At 41.4% G+C, this 21045-nt stretch overlaps 1 protein-coding gene across 1 annotated transcript in view; it reads right to left on the bottom strand.

Annotated features, from left to right (window-relative positions):
* Positions 1–21045, bottom strand: part of HIVEP3 (HIVEP zinc finger 3) — a 1736279-nt gene that overhangs the window by 38243 nt on the left and 1676991 nt on the right. Inside the window, exons 13-14 of the mRNA XM_085645663.1 lie at positions 8956–9131; positions 4747–4845 (exon numbers count right to left, since the gene is read on the bottom strand). Coding sequence (XP_085501789.1) covers positions 4747–4845; positions 8956–9131 — 275 coding nt within the window. The remainder of the gene's footprint in view (positions 1–4746; positions 4846–8955; positions 9132–21045) is intronic.

Raw genomic sequence — 21045 nt, 5'->3', positions numbered from 1 at the left:
ACCCAGAGCTCTTGGCTGGGGGTGAGTGGTTGAAAAGTTTCAACACTCACGTTCATCATATTTGTTGTATTTGCTATATTCGCCCTAAGTGGCCAAGGGTATGCCCAGATGGGTGATACTCTGAAACCATCAAAGGATGCTTGTTTCGGGTCCAGGTAGGACCAGGCCTGGCATTTTGGGGTGGACTGTTCGCATGAGGAGCAGTATCAAGACTGATTTGCATATGGCTAGGTCCAAACAGGGGTGGCATAGTGAGCAAAAGAATGATGGATTAAACCCAGAGCTCTTGGCTGGGGGTGAGTGGTTGAAATGTTTCAGCACTCCATCCATCAACTTGTTCGGCATGCTATGTTTGCCCTAAGTTGTCAGGGTATGCCCAGACATTGGTCCCTTGCTCGCTGTGCCACTGGATTCAAGCAAGCTGGGGTGGCGAAGTGAGCTAAAGAACCATGGATTAACCCAGATCTGTGACTGGGGGTGAGCGATTGAAAAGTTTCAGCACTGCATCCATCATCTTTTTGTGTTTGCTATGTTTGCCATAATTGGCCAAGGGTATGCCCAGACATGGGTCCCTCGCTAACTGTGCCACTGGATTCAAGCTATCCTGGCAGATGAGGAGTGAAACTCTGAAACCAGCCCCAGGATACTTGTTTCCGGTCAAGTGAGGATCTGGCCTGGCATTTTGGGCTGGACTGTTCCCATGAAGAGCAAGGTAAAGACAGATTTGCATATGGCTGGGCCCAAACTGGGGTGGCATAGTGAGCAAAAGAACAACGGATTAAACCCAGATCTCTTGACTGGGGGTGAGTGGTTGAAAAGTTTCAGCAATCCGTCAATCATCTTGTTGAGTTTGCTATGTTTAACCTGAGTGACCAAGGGTATGCCCAGACCATGGTCCTGGGCTCACTGTGCCACTGGATTCAAGTCAGCCTGGCTGATGAGGGGTGATATTCTGAAACCAGTCCTAGGATCCTTGTTTCCATTTCAGGGAGGGCCTGACCTGGTAGTTCGACCCAGATATTTTGCATGAGGAGCAGAGTCAAGACTGATTTGCATATGACTGGGTCCAAACTTGGGTGGGATAGTGAGCAAAAGAACTATGGATCAAACCCAGATCTCTTGACTAGGGGTGAGTAGTTGTAGGGTTTCAGCTTACCGTCCATCATCCTGTTGTGTTTGCTATATTCACCCTAAATGGCCAAGGGTATGCCCAGAGGTGAGTCCCTTGCTCGCTGTGTCACTGGATTCAAGCTAGCTTGGCTGATGAGGGGTGATACTCTGAAACCGGTACCAGGATGATTGTTACCGGTCCAGGGAGGACCTGGCCCAGCAGTTTGGACTGGACTGTTCCCATGAGGAGCAGGGTCAAGACTGATTTGCGTATGGCTGGGTCCAAACTGGGGTGGCATAGTGATCAAAAGAACAATGGATTAAACCCAGAGCTCTTGATTGGGGGTGAGTGGTTGAAAAGTTTCAGCACTCCGTCCATCATCTTCTTGCGTTTGCAAAACTGAAATAGGGCCAGCCCTCGCATGTTGTTGAGTGGGGTTCTGCTGTTTGCCAGTCTTAAGCTAACACTATCTCATTGGAGGGCTTACATAGAGCAGTTGGCCAGGATTCATGGACTACTTGATGCAAGTCGACTGACATTATGACTTCCACTCAAACCAATCACAGCAACTGAAACTAGGTTTGTTTTCATCCAATTGCACCCAGGTCTTATGAGAAGTCCCGCACAGATCGCTTCTGGCAAGTGAGCACATCAATATTGGAGATGAGTATTATCTACCCATATGTTGAAGATACACATTTGTATGCATCAACGAGCAACACAAGACTCTATAGTATAGACCACACATTATGCCATTCTCTTCCCTATATCTTTAAATCTGTGAGTGCAAAGCTCAGATTTCGATGCAGAGGAGAAAACTGAGGGTAGCAATGAGACACTAAAACAAAAAATTGAACACTGATGCCTTGAGTAGCAGGAAGCACCAGTAACAGAGACACAACATGTCAGGATAAAAATGTCCTTTCTTGTCACTGCCAGTAAGAACACCTAATCTTGTATTTTACATTTAGTATTCAGTGGCAAGTGCAAAGTTCAGATACAGGAGAGCTAATACCACAAGAAGAAATTCAGAGCCCAAATGCAGATTGTTTTAAAGACTGACACGAGTGAAAGGTAGATGTCAACTGCATGTTTGAGGAACAACCATACAACACGTGTAGTCTAAAGTACTGTACAATTTCTAATGTGGAGTCATCCTGAGACACAACAAAGTGGCTAAACATGAAAGGCTTTGCAGACTGACATTTTGATTTGTGTGTATTAGCCCTATCATTCAATGGACAAACATCCAACTAAGGAAAAAACAGCCCCAAAAACTTGTCTCTTTTATAGAAAAACGGAAGGGAGGATGCTGTGAAAAAGCAGTTAACTACTATGCCTCTAGGAGGGGATCAGATAAATAGTGGGCCACTCTGTAAACAACCTAGCAACCTGCCACCTGCAGCGTCCACTGGGCATGGTTGAAAGGGTACTTTGCTCTGCCACCTTCTACATTCAACTCAAAGGCCAATGCATGGCCAGAGTTATGTCACATTACCATGGATATCATAATTGACTGCAATCAACATTCTCAATGCTTGTATACCCAGAATGCATTGTAAACAATCTTTACCCATGCTCATTAGTCCCTAAATTTGCACAGGAATCGAGGTGAGCATAAGATTGCCAAGCACAAAACCCACTTTGGCCGATTAGTAGTCTCTGGGCACAAAGTTTGGAATGCAGCTCGGTTCTGCGCTGGACTCCTTACCCACTTAGAGGTCACTAGGCATTGCCCCACACACTATGCCACCAGTTACGTCTTAGTGGCTGTTTTGTTTTTAAACAAAATTGCAGTTTTCAAACTTTTAAGACAATGGTAATCATGGCACCATAAAACGAACCCACTGTATGCATGGTAAATGAGTTAATTATACAATAGTAGAAACTGATCTCAAAATGAAGTTTATCACAAAAACTCTGGCTATCAGTTTCATAATAATTTTTATTCACAATCCCCTTTAGATTTTTTAGATTAAAAAAAAATATATATATTTTTCTTTTTTTTCACTAACTTTAAACTCTCTTGGGGCTATTCACAAAGGTAACTTACACTTGTGAGTAAGTTACACATGAAACATTGCTCTTACAATTAGAGTAACTTTACTATCAAAAGATCAAGTGTAAAGTTACTTAAAAGTGTAGATTAAAAAGCCTCGACCCCCTGAAAAAGACAGTGTAGCCAAATTCATGAGTGTAAGTTAATACTGCCAAAAAGAAACAGTAGTAAACCCAATACCACACATGGCCAACCCCTGATACTGCAACACACTACCCTAGAAAATAATGGAGAGAGTGACTTAAAATAAATAAGAATTGATGTTAATTTAAATATTTAAAATAGTTAAAAATATAAAACATAAAAATAAAAATAAAGATATTGTATTGTTAAAAACCATGAATACAAATTTTAAAAATTAATTATTTTTTTAATTATAAAACTGAGTTTTCCCTATACTTCACCATATGGAGATCTCCATCTAGACAACTGAGTCTCCTATCTTAATGTACAGGAAAAAGTAAAAACGTTGATTTACCTAAAAAAAAGTGTAAAATTATTTCTATGTCAAATATTATTGTAAATTAATTGTATATATTAGTTTGGAATGTAGAACAAAAGAAAAATGCTGCAGCACTATTAACTTAATTTTGAATTAAATCTTCAATTAATTGAAATAAATTGAATTGAAATTATCCTAAAGTATTTTTTAAAACAACGCATTAATATAAACATAAAAAATAATGTAATTTAGAATTAATTAACCCTAATTTAATTATACTGTATTAACATGTACTCTTACAATAATTGTTAATATAAAAAAGGTTGTTAAAATATTTTACAACCATATAATATATATGTTTTAGTTTTATATTTTGGTTAACATTAAATGATATTTGTTCATATGTGTAACTATTTTAAATAATTGAATTGAACATTATTTGCTATGGTGTTTTATTTCAAGTCCTTGTCGCCATTATTTTGTACGAGAGGGTGTTGCAGTGCATGTAGTTGGCGATGTGTGGTACTAGGCTTACTTCAGCTCTGACCTGGAGTAATGCAGTACCGTTTTGTGATCCTTTTTGGTATTAGTAATTTTAGAAGTGCAATATCTAAATAAAAATTGGCTTACTGTTTTGTGGGTGAGTGCACGGCCCTACCTACACTCCTTCCTAACTCTCCCAAAATATCCTCTTAATGCCTCTGTAATTCCCTCTCATTCAGTCATAAGTATTCCCTATTTTCCAGCCACTCCCCACTCTATCTCTCACATTTACTACTAAAATGCATAGTTACTTGTGAAGGGACTCGGCAGTCAAGTGGACATCTCCGCACAGAAAACAATAGGAGAGGCTTTGGTGGTGTCCCCAATATGATCAGAACCCAGCTGTGATAATTCATGCAAGCCCCTAAAGGCTTGCATGATTGCTGGGCTCTGTCACATGTACAAAATGCTGTATAGTGGAAAAATAGAACCATACTACATGGTTAACTATTATACATCCCATATACAGGAATTATTATACACTAGCAGCTGTCATAGCAACACAGAATAAGGTAATTAATTAAAATGAAAGGGATATTTTGTGTGTTGGGCCACATTTGTCTTACAAATGTAAGCATCATTTAACTGTACCTTCGTCTGCTTCCAAGTCCAACGGTATAGACACCAGCACCCCCATTTCCTGACATTTTTTGCTGTGGGCTTTCGACTTCATATGTTTAGTCAGATTCCCTGAAAGAAAAAAGAAAATGTTATTAAGCCAGACTTCCATCCCTTTAAATATACAATTGGTTGCACGCCTCCCTACTTTCATTACTGATTGAGCTTTCTCAAAGATCTCTTTTGGCCACCTCTATGCCTCAATGGGTTCAAGTGGAAGCAAGAGGGTATGACCAACAATTATTCAAATGTAAATGAACTTTGACAACAAACTAGCAAACCTAATAAAGCATACATTACTGTGATTAAAACTGAATTAAAACCATTGAAAAATGCTATGCATTACTTGAGCTCATTCCTGCATTAGTGCAAAAAAAGTATGATAAAACAAAATATACCCAACATGCAGAATTGTTACTCCAAGAAGCTAATTTTACTCTTCTCTCTCCTTGACCAGGTTGAAAGCCATAAATAAATGTGTCAATGCACCTTCCAACCCCATTGGTGTCTCATAAATTCATCAAATAATGCCCAAACTACTTAAGCATCGGCAAGTTCTACTCCTAAAAAAAGAGGTATATTACCGGTGTGTCTAACTGTCCAGAAGGGCAAGCCACAAACAAATCTTGCATTTCTTACTCCAAACCACCATTGTTTAATCACCACCAACTTCTGAAATGCTAGACCAGGATAGATAAATGGTCTATTCTAATTGACAAAGGAAGTCTGTGGTTTGACAGTCTGAAAAGCATAGTGGATTGTGTTTCATTAAGGACATATTCAGTCCCATCACACAATGTTGTAAGTGTATTAAAGGGGATATCAATAATTAATTCAAGGTCATTATCTGGGGAACACAATGTTCCTGGAAGGCAAATCAATGATAACTGCCAGGGGTAGCTAGGAAAAAGGAGGAAGAGAAAACTGACCAGTAAAGGTGATCCCATTGACTAATGATTTGAGAATTGTGCCACCCCAGTGGCAGTCAAATGACCAGATGTGGGATAGCTTTGAGGGAACTGAACCAATCTTCACCTGATAGATCCTTCTGAAAGGGTGGCTTGTGAGGAGCAGTGCAAGTCAATAGTTCATAGACCGGCGCATCTTAAGGCCAGCAGGGGTACGGCCTTCAAAGGTCATATTCTGACATAGCTTCGGTGGTGTTCCAGGAACAAGAGCATTCCAGAATATAACTCTCTTAGTATCCCTGTAGGTCAGTCCACCTCTGTTTGAAATGATTCCACTGCACTCCTTATTAAACAGATTATGCAGGACAAACCCGTCCCATTTAGGCCCTCGACCTGGATACCATCTCGCAGAGGTCAACAAATCAACAAATACAAGAATCATCTCTCATGACTCAAGAAAACAAACACCTTCTGTTGCAACTAGTTATCGTTCCCAGTCATCTAGATTTGCAGCAAATGAAACTGGCCCATTCCATGCCCAATTAACGTAACAATAAACCTAATCTCATTCTCAGCACTGACGGGGCTGCTGGTGAATAAATCAATCTAATTGCCCCTTCCACGCTGAGCAGTTCAGTGTGTGTAACTTAAACTGCCATCTACTCTATTACTCTAGGAGAGTATTTCATCCGGATGCCAGCACCAAATCTGAACAGCTGGGTAATTAGGATTTTCAATTAGTCTCAGATGCTTCTTCATGTTGGCCCTTACATGAGTCTTTCTTGGTGAAGGATGCTATATTTTTTGCAATAGTGAACATCACTGTTTTCTGCGCAAGATAAACATACATGAAAAGAGGGAAAAGCGAACAGATGTAATTTATTCTGTGCCTTTCTACGGACAAGTATATGTACTTCATACTTACATACACACATATACAAATCTACAAACAATAGGTGAAGTGTCTGCTCAATCCACTAGCTTTTTCTTGAATCCCTCTACTTAAAAACTCCCTACAGTTAATGGCGAACAGTCGGCCCAGATTTCTCACTGACAGAGGAGGTAATACTCAATATTGCCCGCAAGGCATTTGAGATCCGTGGCTGGTATCGGTAATGGACAGTCTCCCAGAGGTGAGGTGATATCATCTGAAAGGATGCACGTACGTGCTGGAGGAGAGCTGTGAGTCTGTCCTGGAAAGGGGTCTACCTCATCTGCTAAGAGAGGGGAGCGGAGGGCACCCCTGCAGGTGGAAGCCTACTGAGGTGAAAAGCCTAGCTACAGTGACTTAGAAGGCCTAACTGCCCAGAGGTATGGTGCAGTTTGAGGGACAAAGCAACACCAGCTGGAAGGATATAGCAGGATCTACAACTCAAGTGCTGGTGTGGGTCCCTCTGCAACTCCCTCCCCAGCCCCCCCCCCCGGAGCTTAGCAAGCTGCGACGAAGATCCCAAGTGTGTCTGCTGGCCGTGGTCACCCCCGACTGGGAGGGACATTGCTGTAGCTATTGGTCACCCTGCCTTCCTCCTGTGAAACTGGCTCACTGCACTGATAAAGAAAGTATGACTGCCTCCAGTGGGCTTATTTATGCTCTAAGCCCATGAAATGTGTTGCATGCTGGTGACAACGGTCACCACTGACCACCAAGAGTGCACTGACTGACTCACCAGTGACCTATGGGTGGGCTGTCATCACCGCTTGAATGGGGGTGGTTTATGTTTTGGCCCGAACTGCACAATCGGAGACTGCAGCTACCCCACTAAATGCCCCTGGCATCTCTGGCTCCACCATCAGTGCTGAAAGAGAAGGCGTGGCCAAACCAATGCAGAGCATCGAAAGAGCACCACATGCCAGGGTCCCACTACACTACTGAAGATGAATGCTAAAAGGACCCTCCACAAAAGACATTTGAGACATATAGTAAAGTGGTTCTGGTTAGAAAAATGTATTTGATCACAAGTCAGTGACAGTTATTCATGAGCAAACAATAAATGACAAAAGACCAACAAACTTTCCTTGTCTAAAACATTTGCGACTTCATCTAGGAATCACACAGTGACAAACAGTTGAAAAAATACAATACAGTGTGTGTTACATAGAGGCAATGGAATAGTCATAATAAATTTGTTGATTGTACTGCTTTCCGCGAAATGTTTAGTTAGCAAGAAAGCGCATTTATAATGTGTTCCAAATGGAACAGTTGTCAATTGCGTTTCGACCCATTATAGTTGATGGCTCATCATCAGGACATTAACGTTTGCTGAAGCAAGGAGCCATGTATTAAAATGATTGAGCTGATTCAATCTGAAATTATTTAAAATTGCCGCTCTGAGTTAATATGGGTTAGTAGCATCATAACTGTCACCTGTAGTTAAAGAAGAGTTGGGGGCATCCTATCAAAGTTTTTTGAGGATCACCAGAGTGGAGGCCAAATCCACTGCAAAGCCGGGCCTGCATCACCCGAATCGGCGTCCTGAGTCAGGATTTCTGAGATCCAACTCATCTTCCAGAAACGTGAATGAAATGCACTCCTGGAGACTCTCTTATAATTATGCAGGTGTAACTGTGCAAAATTCATAATTTAGAAATTTCACAAAATAGGCAAATTACGATGCTTTGTTTCACGTACAAGAGTGCCAAAATTCTCACAATATTTCAGGAACATTCTCCTTCTAAAAACTAGAATAGTACTAATTTCAGCAAAATAAGTGACCAAATTCGTAGAACCAATTTTGTTGGAAGAAAATATTTATTTCTTCTGCAAAAACCTTTTGCTGATATTTTCTGTCAGGATTATTTAAAAAAAATACAACCCTTATATTTTGAATGAAATCTCTCAACGTTTCCTTACAATTTCACAAGATTCATAGTTACACGAAGCCCTGATACATATTTGCGCAAGCTTTTTAGAACTGAGATAACCAGATTAATCCGAAACACAAGTCTAGCTGAGGATGGGGAATGACACGCCTTCATCAGCACCAATCAATATTTTATCTTTCACTCTCCTTCCCAAGTGAGAGATCATCAGAGTCAATATGTTTGTTGAGCCCAGATCTGTATGCAGTGTGTTGTCCGGGTGGATTAAAAAGCAGCACCTTGAGACCCTAACGGGTGAGTAGTTGCGCTTTACAAGAAACCTGCACATAAATAAATAACATGAATACTATAGTGCTGGGTTTTAGGACCTTATTATGGGCTCTGGGCAATATGGGCAATGTTGCTGCTATTCGACCCTACCCTAGTGTCATCCAGAAGCATGACGGGCTCTTACCTTTGGTTTTGAAAGCAAAATTACAGTATTTGCAGACATACGGCCGGACATCCGTGTGTGTGCGGATGTGCTTCTTCAGCATGCTGGGTTTCTTGCAGCGTATCCCACACTCTTCGCACACATACTTGCCTCTTCCACGGCCTCGCACATACACATACTCCTCATTCGACTTGTACCTGAAGACAATGAGAATACACAAAAAAGAAATACTGTCACTCTTACAAAAAATACCAAAAAACCCGATATTTAGAATATAACAGAGTTACTGAGTAACGAAGGGCAAAACTGTAGGCCATCTTGGGCGTATGTGCATAGAGTAGTCTGGAAATCGGGCAGAGTGTAGTACTTAGCTGCAATCAACCTCTGTAATATAGCATTTGTGCAACAAGAGCGACCATTGAATCTATGGGATCCTGGGTATATAATGATTCTTCAAAAAATATAGTTCTCATGGTATCCTTCATACACTTGTCAAACAATGAACAGTGAACTCACTGTAAGCAATTAATGCTAAAAGGCCACAATATGAATAACCATCACAAGTGTTCCTTAGGCATGATATTGTTTACCAAAATCAATCAACCATCATTGTTGCAAAACAACCCAACGGATGAGCACTGTGTCCCATATGAAAAGAGGACCACAACAAGAAAACACTAACAAAAAATAAAAAGTGAACAAGGCTGTGTGTGTTTGTAAGAAACAACTTCCATATTTCCAATGGTCCTTTGAATCTCAATAGTGTTTGTTTGTTACCTTATGCTGTTGATGACGTGATGACGTTTCTTCTGTCGGGTGAAAATTATTTATTAAACAATTGAACCAATCATTGGTTTATTCATAGTAAAAGACAGTCATAAGGAACACAAACAAAAACCATGTGGGGTATTAAAAGTTTTATAAATTGCGTCATTTATAAATACCCAAATTACATTTTGCAGGGCTGTCAAGGCACAAAGTGAAATATAATTTGTGACAAGGTGACATGTGGTGCTCAGTGATATAGTGATAGTGCGTAATATATACAAAAAGGATTTTGACGGTTTTTAAAAAAGGCCAGAGAAACAGATATTGAAATAATTCTGCGGACTGAGTAAATAGGTCTTTGCGCAGAGTCTTTCAACTGGTCATGGGGGTAATAGTCGACGTTTCAACCCAGAGTCTGCACTACTATCTTAGTCAGTGCGGGACAGCTCTAGCCACTTATTGGTTACCCTGCCCTTGTTCTTTTCTTCTGATAATCTACTGTAATACTGGAGACGCACTGTACATATGTTTGCACACAACGCGTAAAATATGCTTTCAGTTACACTGTATAAATTGTGCACTTACATTTTTGCCTATATAAACATTCGCATTTTAGGAAAATTGTAAATATGTTTTTACACATGCGTGCATACAATGTAAAGATATGATGTATAATGGTTAAAGGAATAATGCACCAAGGGATTTGAAATTGTTATATATGAATTGATCATAAACTTACTGGAAGGTTTCTTTTCAAGTGGTAACCCGGTACTCGGTACTGTTAACACGATGTGAACTCTCATCTTTATGATATTGTTAAAACACCTACTGCATGGTTGCTACAACGTCTGATGCAAGAATTTAATCACAAATATACCTGTGCATGCTATCTTTTAAGGCACTTTACACCAAATGTCTTTACGCACATGCAATACAATATGTATTGAATATATGAGACCCGACTAATTATGCGCTTTATCGGTCACTGTACCCACACAAGTCCCCAGTAACCTCAATCGCTGTTCTAATCGATGTTGCAATGTAGCCTACAATTCATTGTAGGCTCACGAATATTCTGAGATTAATACAGGCTAACGTGCTTGGCACACAGTACGTCCGCCTCGAGTATTAACTACTTGCACAAATCGTGTATCGTTACCAATGGTTGCTTAGCAACCAGTCCTGCCGCCTAACCCATGACGTAGCCGCGCACCACGCTCTCCTTGTTACCAGGCAACCAGCTAGACGCGGTTGCTCCACGTATGCGCAACGTACACGCGCACGTCCAACATGCCACAACCGGTTCATTAGGCAGCCGTACAAGGGCTTAGCTGCCGATATGATCAGAGGAGACAGGACACATGCCTGAGCCCCTCCACGAGCAACCGGAGCCTCCGTTTTGGAATTCAAAGGTGAGTGTAATAGAAGGAGAATATGGAATACTTAGTTCCCCGACTTGTATGCGATCTGACTTATATACGATCTGCCTAGAAGAGGCTAACTAATTCCTCCTTCTCCTTAGAACCCTGATTGAGAGATTAAAGAGTGATCGCACCTCAAGACTGGGTGAGTCATCGTAACGTTACATCGACTTAGAACCAATCTAATATTTGCATATTCGCATTAATGGGTGAGTTTTTTAAAACTTCCTTACATATTCCCGTTTCCTCATCTAGAAACCCATACAAAGGAGGGCTTAACACTGTGTAGGAGACCTATGCTCCCACAATGGCATCTGCCAGCCAAATGAGGAGTTTCAACACGCCCTGTAAACCTTATTGGGCTTCCTTAGGTGATTCATCACTTTGCGTGCTCTGATTAGTTTTAGCACTGCACAATTGGAACACATCTGACCATATACCTTACTACCTACAGACTGTCACTTTCCTGTCCTTGTCCTGATGAAGACCTGCACTGACTAAGATAGTAGTGCACACTCTGGGTTGAAACGTCGACTATTATCCCCATGACCAGTTGAAAAACTCTGCGCAAAGACCTATTTACTCAGTCTGCAGAATTATTTCAATATCTGTTTCTCTGGCCTTTTTTAAAAACCGTCAAAATCCTTTTTGTATATATTATGCACTAGCCCTATATCACTGAGCACCACATGTCACCTTGTCACAAATTATATTTCACTTTGTGCCTTGAAAGCCCTGCAAAATGTAATTTGGGTATTTATAAATGACGCAATTTATAAAACTTTTAATACCCCACATGGTTTTTGTTTGTGTTCCTTATGACTGTCTTTTATTATGAATAAACCAATGATTGGTTCAATTGTTTAAGAAATAATTTTCACCCGACAGAACCAACTGTTACTTTTTTATACGGCTGCCCAGGTTCTGAGGGATACTGGGTTACCCCATTGCTACTATAAGTTGATGACGTTTCAACCCTTTCTGTGTTACAAGGGTTTCATCACATCTCTAGGGACTGCTTAAAGCACCACTCTCCTCGGTCAAACTATGTGGGGTTGGTCATAGTTATTCTTCAGTGACACTAGGAAGGTGTTCACTGAAGTGAATAATGTAAGCATACTTACTCAGGGGTATATGGTGGTACCCCTGAGACTTTGCCTGCTAGTAAAGGCTGTTGTGTATGGCGGTGTGCTGCCTTCAGTCTGATGAGGAAAAATAAGCGCTGATCCCGAACAAGGAGTGCTGGTAGACCCCACCTTCGACAACTGGCTCAAATTAAACACTGTATCCTGGTTGACAAGCCATAAATTTATTGGGGCCAGCCTTCAAACATTTTGGGTTTGGGGAATGGAATAGTACTAAACTATGTATAAGTAACATTGATTATTGACAGTGCCTAGAACAAGCAGTATTAATCACTGTGCAAAAAACGAAATATTGCAATATGCATAAATTGCGGCTTCAGTGAAATAATGTTCTCCGGTATGGTAACAGATTTTACACACTTTCTGTAAAACATAATATCAAATATATTTTTGAAAACTGTGCTCTAAAGCCACCTGCTTGGATCTTATTAAAGTATGAATGACTTTTTGGGATGACAATCTCATCCTTCCCGCCGGAGTCAAATTCACTTTCCTAAAGAAGGGCTGAAATCACATCATTTTCCATAGCTGGCCACCATGAAAGAGATTTATTGAGTCTGGTATTCATGAAAAGATGGTGAGTCCTGACACTAGTTTTCAGCTGGTATACTTTTTAACTGAAAATCAGGCAGAAGTGGCTTTTGGACCCCACAGTTTACAAGTACTTTTGAGGGTTTTGTAGAGGATGATAGTCCAAACTGCACTAGTCTCACTGCCAATTTTCTAGATTGGACCAGAGTCACAGGAGGTGAGTGCAATTTGCCTGGTCTACTTGCACTGACTAAGACTGGTTAATGAAGCCTCTCAGGGTGAGTACAATCAGACGGGACATGCGATTTGCAGATGTGTGAAAATATGAACAAAAGGTTGCCAACCTGAGAAAGCGGAAAGGCTTCAGATGAAAGCAGGGGAAGGGAAGGGCACACACACATACTTGCACTAATGCCTGCTATGGGCATTACACTATCTGGTTACACAGCTGCAAATCCTGGGTGAAGCCATATTAATAGTAAGATAACAAACACATCTTACAGTTGTGTGTTGTCTGCTAAACAAGTATGGCGTATTTTTTTGTCCAAAGAAAGCAATAAATCAACTTAATCAACCAATTACATTCTGATGTAATGTAAATCAAGCATAATCAAAATAAGACCTTCAATTTTCCGTTTTGAATATTTTTTAGTATTATGCAGACAGAAAACATTTCACCTGTCACTATTTATTACTGACAGAGAAAATAAATAGAAAGCAGGACTTTGACTGGCTAACCAAGTTATCCCTAATGCTTGCAGGTCAATGGCTATGTAGATGTGTACACTGAGGAAAGAGTAAACGTCCCTTGCATGTCGCCTGGCTCTGCAGTTACGTTTAGTCCCTCGCCCTCCACACATCCGTCCTAACAACTACCCACCTCTCCCAACAGCTGGAGATCTGCTCCACTAATGACTGTGTTAAGCAAGAAAATGTAATCTTAACTGTGTCTGAATCTCATGATATTTGGAACTAGATGGACTGAACATTTTGCAAAGAAATACCACGCGCATTTACAATTGTACACAGATTACATCACAACCAGGTTCTCATCCACCTGGAGTATGACTTGGAAAGTCAATCAATTATTAACCGCTTCGCTGCAGCCGGAAAATACCCCCGCAATGCTGAGGATTCCATGTGTGAGCGGTTCGGACGGCCCCCGGCCGTCCTCCGCACACGCCCACGGCCACGCACACGGCCAAGGGCCGTCCGACGCACGGAAGAGGTTAACAAGAGCTTTGAATGAATGAATGGAAGGGTGAAAGAGAGCTTCCCTGGTCTAAAGAGATCTTACTGGATGGTTGGACAGATGAAATAGAGTTTCCTTTGTCTAAATCAGCGGTTCTTAACCCTTTGACTCTGTGGACCCCCACATAATCATTACTAGATTCAAAGTCCCCCAGTGAATCATTATTGGACTCCGGGACCAAAACTGAGTTAGTACTGGAAGTCGTGGCCCATGCAGATAAGAGCGGTGGGGCGGGGGGGTAAGGTGGAGGTGGTTTGATGGACGATGTTGAGGGAAAATGAGATTATTTTCCCTCCTAGTCATCTGTCGAACCCCCCCCCCCCCCCCCACCTGCTTGGGCTGCAGCTGCGACCATTCATCAAACAAATACACAGATGATGAACCATTTTATTTAATTTGCAAACATGCACAAGTTAAAAAAATCAGAATTTAAATGTTAATAGGAATGTTGGAGTTTTTCTAAATTCAATAAAGACCACTCATGGCCCTTATGATATTCTGTTTGATGTACTTGCACTGCTCCCAAAAATCAATCTGAGGATACTAATTTAATTTTTTTAACGTTTTAAAATTTGCTACGGTACATTTTGCTTATTTATTTATATACGCTTTATTAATCTGATAATAATATATCATTATTTTTAAGCAGTCGCCGACCCCCTGAGAAGGCTTCACGGACACCTAGGGGTCCCTGGACCACATAAACTGGTCTAAAGAGATCTTAGTGCTTTGTGAGACCACACCCTGACCATTGGCATGACTATAGGTCTGTGAACACATCTCAGAGAGTACAAACCATGTGGGTCATCTTCAATGGAGGTGTCACCTTCACTGTCCAGATTGATGAAAAGGTGTAATGCATCAACTCTCAGCTTTTAATGCATCAGTAATTCTTGCATACTGTCACGCCCAACAGCGATTGAAGATGTCCATAGCCTTAGTTATGGTGCATCTCAATTAATCGTCATGATCTTCTCTGGGCTATCCAAGAAGCTTATGGATAGATTGAAGAGAGTGTAGAATCATACACTACTGTAATGTTTGAAAAACAGACCACATGAATGGCTACAGGTTGGGTCAAGAATTAAATTAAGAATTAATTAACCACACAAAAGTCTAATTTACAGTAAGGGGGCATTGTGGCCAGAATATTTTTAACTTTTGCCATTCTCAGTGAGTACAGAGATCAAGACTGTGGAATAAATTGATCCTTATCTTTATGACTGAGTACAACCATACTTGATTTAGGAAACTTCGGAAAACTGAGCTATTGAAGCTGCCATTCTACTGAGGACCTGATACCTAGATGCTTGCAAAGAAACAATAGCACCCAGAATCCTTTGTAACATCTGGTTAGTGATGAAATACTCTTGCCCACAGTCCACAAATCCTTTTGAATACCACATTCTTTAACAGTGGTACGAGTTGACTTGGTATTTATCTACACATAGACCATAAATAACCAACACACAAAAAACATGCTGAATTAACTACACCATCACTTCCACCTCCATATTTTCTGTAAACTGCAAAAGCCAACAGTCAAGTCAAGAATAACTTTATTTGGTTCAAAAGATTGACCATAAAAGTATGACATACATATAAAAATGAATACAATTTACATAAGTTTGTTCAACAATAAGTCCTTTGACTCAAAAACTCAAAGGAATTTCTTTTAAAACAGTTTTAAAAATCAAGTTGCTAAAAAGGTCAAACAGCCATTTCATTTACATTTCATACCGTTTCTTATTAAAAGTGCAATTCTGATAAAATTTAATATTGCAGTGCAGATACCTTCAGAGGACAAGGAACGTAGGAGGTCCAAACCCTCCTGGTAATTGCTGGGCGAACTTTTCTTAAAAATGGGATAAGGAACCGTGTCCTGGGCTCTTTATAAAGTGCACAGAAAAGAATAAAGTGCAGGGTGCTTTTATGTTCTGAACTATCACAGGGGCAAGGAGTAAGGTTATTGCACCAACCAGCCTGTTTGTGAAAGGCCACCAAAAAGTGCAACGTGCAAAGCCGAAATCTAGTCAATAAAAATCTATATTGCAAGTTAATTTTTAAGGACAAGTAAAATTGTTGTTGTTGTGAAAGGTGCCGATCTAGATGGGGTGCCGCCCTGATTGCTGCTGGCCATTGTCAAGCTCAACAAAATATGCATTTTTTATGATCAGTTTCATATTTGTGTTGATGCTGGAAGTATTATCATAATAATGCCCTAGACCTATTTCGTTAAATTTTCCTTTCACATAGCAAAGTCATGGGATGGCCTCAGCATTATCCAGGGTCATACAATCCTTGATGATCGCCCTTGTGAGCTTTAAGTCTTCTGACTGCCAGACTTTGGCCCAAAGAATCAATGGGGCAATGTTGATCATGTCTGCAATAAAACCCATCCCTACCTCAGCATGACAGAATGCTGTGGAGGCGCTTTTTGGGATCATCAACAATCTTTTAAAAAACTTATTTTCTAGTATTTGCAGTTGAGTGCTGTTGTGAACTCCCCATACTCCAGCCCCGTAGGTGGCAATAGACAAGCATTTAGCTTTGTATAATGTGACCATTTCAGCTACTGGTTTGTGGCCTAACTTGCATGCGAAGCAGAAAAGGCCTTCCACAGCACGGTTAGTATTCAGCACTCTAGATGTAATAAGAGGGTCCCAGTTCAATTTATTATTAAAAACATTCCCCTGGTAAGTAAAATTAGGGACCTTATCAATTAACTTGTCCTTTACAGTAAATGTTCTACATTTAGTATGGCTTGGACCACAGACCATAATGTAGGATTTGGTGAAATTAACTTTTAGGTCCAAGGCGAACATAAAATCAGTAAAGGCGTTCAGGGACTTTTGTAAGCTATTTGCAGTTAAAGCCATTAGAACCGTGTCGTCCGCATATGACAACAACGGGACCGAGTTGCCACCCATTTTCGGGAAGTCTGCTTTCTGATCTATCAGAGCTGATTCTAGGGCGTTAGTGTACACGAGGAAGAGGAAGGGTGCCAATATGCACCCAGGTCGAACTCCCTCTGTGGAAACAATGGGTCTGGTCCTCTCTCCCCCTGAGCCAAATTGTATGGCTACCGTAGTAGATGTGTTCCTCGAAACCCATTTCTCCCATCATGGACCACAATTTTCCCCTGTTGACCGTATCGAAAGCACTGGACAAGTCCTTGAAGGCAAGGTGGATTGACCCCTTCCTTGCCTTCATGTACTTGCCCATAATCAGGGCCACGTTAAGAAACTGTTAATTTGTCCCCATGCCTCTTCTAAATCCATATTGAGCTTGTGATATTAGCCCACATAAATCTGCCCAAGTCTCTAGACGCGCTAAGATGACCCTTCCCATCACCTTGACCGTGGCGTCAGTTAAGGAAATGGGCCTATAACAGGCCGGGTCTTCCTTGTTTCCCTTTTTAGGTCTCGCCTGACCCAGCGCATGCGCTGGTCTGGCGAGACATTTAGTAGGTGGGTTTAGAAAGTGCTTCCCACCTTTTTGTGCTGGCGACAAGCTACGGTGCACATTGGCGTGCACGCGCACAGCTGCTCCCCGCATTCCCCCCTCCCTTCTCGCCCAGCCATCTCCTGCACCAGCCTTCAGCACCATACCCCTCCCCCCGCTGCTGCATGCGCATCCCTAGCGTGCGTCATCGCGATCACTTTCGCTTTTAGAGTGATCGCGATCGCGTTCATATGTAGGAGACTTATGTTCATATTTTGAAGTCCAGACGACCTGATCCCTTGTAGTTAATTTCTGGGAACTGACTTTTCTTGTAACCATAGTTGGTTTTGTGTTACTCCCCCCCCCCTACTCGCTAGCGTCCTTCCCGTACGGGGACACTCCTGATGACCTCCCAGTTAAACGGTAGAGACCAGTCTGTCATGACAAAGTTTCCTCTATTCCGGGGAATATCAATAAGGAAAGAAGAGCACTTCTCGTCCTCAGTATAACAAGTAACTTGTGCTCACATGTGAACTCTCCATGTACATGAAGATGGAAAAACAAAGTTGGAGGAATGTACTAGGTAGTAGTTACCCTTTTGCTCTAAAAAGCACATTAACAAGCATATATAAGAATTCGGAAAATATTAAAATGTCCTAACTGCTTAAGTTCTATTTATGTAATATTTATTTGTTAATCTCCTTTAGCACGCTTTATAATGTACATTGTTGTTGAAAACCAGAAGAGTATTATTCGAAGGTGCTTAGATTTTGCGGTTTTGCTATTTAGACCTAAGATGATACCATTTGAATGCAAAGTTACCTTGCAGTGATTGAAAGCAAACTTTGAACTGCCACGCATACAGTAGTTTATCATAGTTGACTTGATGTTGATTGTCATATCTGGTGAGTTATACCTGCTGGAAAACTATTATCTTACTCCTGTAACAGCAAAAAGCCAACCATCTAGTCTGAATATCAAAGCATGATGGTTAATTTTCCCAACGAACAATAACTTGACCACAGAGTTAAGGCCACGTGGTAGAGAAGGCTGTCCTACCACTGCTCGCTTTCATGGAACTATGTTTTCTTTTGTCTTAAGCACTGTGGGAGAGTGCATGTGTTTCCAGTTGTCTCCCTAGTGTACTTTTTCTTACCCTGCCGTGCTCTGTTGTGCTTTCTCCCGACAGTGTGCATCTCGCCTCACAACTCAATGATGCGCTTGCCCTTGTGTGCTTCTCCCTCCTGCATTGCTTTCTCACCAACAAGCTTTTCTGCCAGCCCCATGTTGCTCTCTTGCTGTTTGCCTTTCTTCCACCGCTGCTCCTGGTTGCTGTCGCAACAGTTTGCTTTTTTCCTCCACCCAGCTGAGACCTCACTTTTGCTTTCTCTGACCCACGCCCTCAGTGTTGCTCCCTCTCTTTGCTTCATCTGTGTTGCTTTCCCTCCACCTCTGCTCTCTGTGTTGCCTCCCCTCATCAGCAGCCCATTTTCCCTTGCCCCACTCCACCGACTTCCTCTCTGTTCTCTTACCCCCCACTGCGCTCCCCATTTTGCTTATACAAATAAAACACTTTCCCTCTTCTTAAAAACATTTTTTATTTAAACTGAATTATTTTCTTTCTTTTTTTTCTTCTTAGCCATGCAGCACAGCATTGGGGGTGCTGTACGGCATCCCTAAAAACCGTTGGCAAAGAAACAATTCATTATTCAGTAAACTTATGCATGAGACCTGTATCTCTGCTCCAATTTGATTTCCTTTTTGTGTTGTCTGTTGTGTAGCTTCCTTGATGGTGCACCACTTATAAACTAATTGCCACAGATGACTTGCCCCAGTCTCCTCAGTCATAAGTATTGGAACATGATTAAATGACTGTTCTCGTAATACCACTTTACAAGGGAAAACTTGTTAACAGCTGCTCTTTGAGGGGTGTCCCATGCAATTTTTTTTACAAAATTTCAGCCGGTATATGACTTGCTTATTATTTGTGTGAATATTGCTTACATTAAAACTGCAGTCAAGTGCCTTAAAGAGAATGTGCAACTGTCTGAAATGTTAAAACGGTGTGTACTTTTTATAATGAACACCACGGCTAAACACCATCGTGGTTAAAAAAAAGAAAATGTAAATTTGCATGAAAATGGAGCGCTACTCGCTTGTTGCCTTCCGTGAAGAGATTGTAGTGTCTGGTGCATTCTATTTGGAGGGAGAGGTCTTCCTTGTGTGAAAGCGTGTGGAAGTGGTGGCAGTCAGGCCTTCGAGCCCTGTGCATTTAGAGACCGAAATTTACATTTGAAGTTGACCCAACTTTTCACACTTACCACGTCAATAGATTGTTTTTCCCTTCAAACTTCTTAGCTGAAGTTTACACACAGCTGCAGGAGCTGCATGAAGTGTTCAAAGCTCCTCTTTTTCTTTCTTCCCCCCCAAAAAAACAGCATTGGCATAGCCAATAGGTCTCGCCTTTGGGACCTTACAAGTGTTTAGCCACGCAACAGTTGATGTGGTTGCACCAAGGATATTGTGCTGCATAACTAAATACTTAGAAGGTCCCAAAAGCGAGACCTATTGGCTATGCCAATGCTTGTTGTACACGGATACCACTATGGCCTCTTTCCATGAAGTTGGAATGGGGCCAGTTATTGCCGCTCTAAAAACATTTGTCAGGAGGGGTGCCCAAAGTTGGATATTGCTTTTAAATAAATCGAGGGGTACCCCATCAGGCCCTGCGGCTTCAAGTTGTATACCTTTCATGAGGGCATCCTCAACCTCACTCACTGATAGGAAAGAGCTCAGGTGGTGTGCAGTAACTGGATTTAATGGGACATCATGACATATTTCCTAGCTAATGATACCCTTTGGGTTAAATATATTTGTATAGTGCGATTCCCACACTTTCCCTGGTATTAGTGAATCCATTCCCCTTGAATCCTTTGAGAATAATGGGCGGTTTATTACCTCCCAAAAACTCCTAGAGTCTTTGAGTGCACTCGCTCTCTCTAAGTCTCCCCAGTCCTGCTATATCAGTTCTTGCTACCACTAAGCAACTAAGCGTTTTGTCCCTCAGGCTTGTATGTAGTGCCTTTTTAAAAGCCTTTTGGGCCCTTGTACACTGTGCGTTGAACCATTTAGACCCCTTAGATTCCCTTAATACTATTGGGTTTGTCAGGTTTCGGGAAACATCCCTACAAATTCCCTCAAATCCCTGTATAACCATTTCCAGGGGGGGGTGGGGGGGGGGCATGGTCTAAGCATTTCAATATGGAGCTTAAGTTTGCTTTGACAATGCTCTCTGCAAATTGAGGGGGATTTATCTTTTTCCATTTCATTCTTACCCCTTGATTTGGGTTATACTGGAGGAGGCAACCATCACCTTTCTCCTCCTGGGCAGTTACGTATAAGGAGGCGGTGAGGGGGTTACGGTTGCTGGCATTGTTGGGCTTCACTTCAAAACTGTCCATCAGAAAGGCAGATTTTCTGGATATTAGCATAAAGTCAATAACACTTTCACTCCCTTTACCCATAAAGGTAGGCTATTGAGTTAGTGTGT

The sequence above is a fragment of the Triturus cristatus genome, chromosome 3_1 (assembly GCF_964204655.1).
Source record: "Triturus cristatus chromosome 3_1, aTriCri1.1, whole genome shotgun sequence".
NCBI classification, from domain to species: domain Eukaryota; kingdom Metazoa; phylum Chordata; class Amphibia; order Caudata; family Salamandridae; genus Triturus; species Triturus cristatus.
Note: the sequence above shows the minus strand (reverse complement) of the source record. Positions and strands in the feature narration are given on the sequence as shown.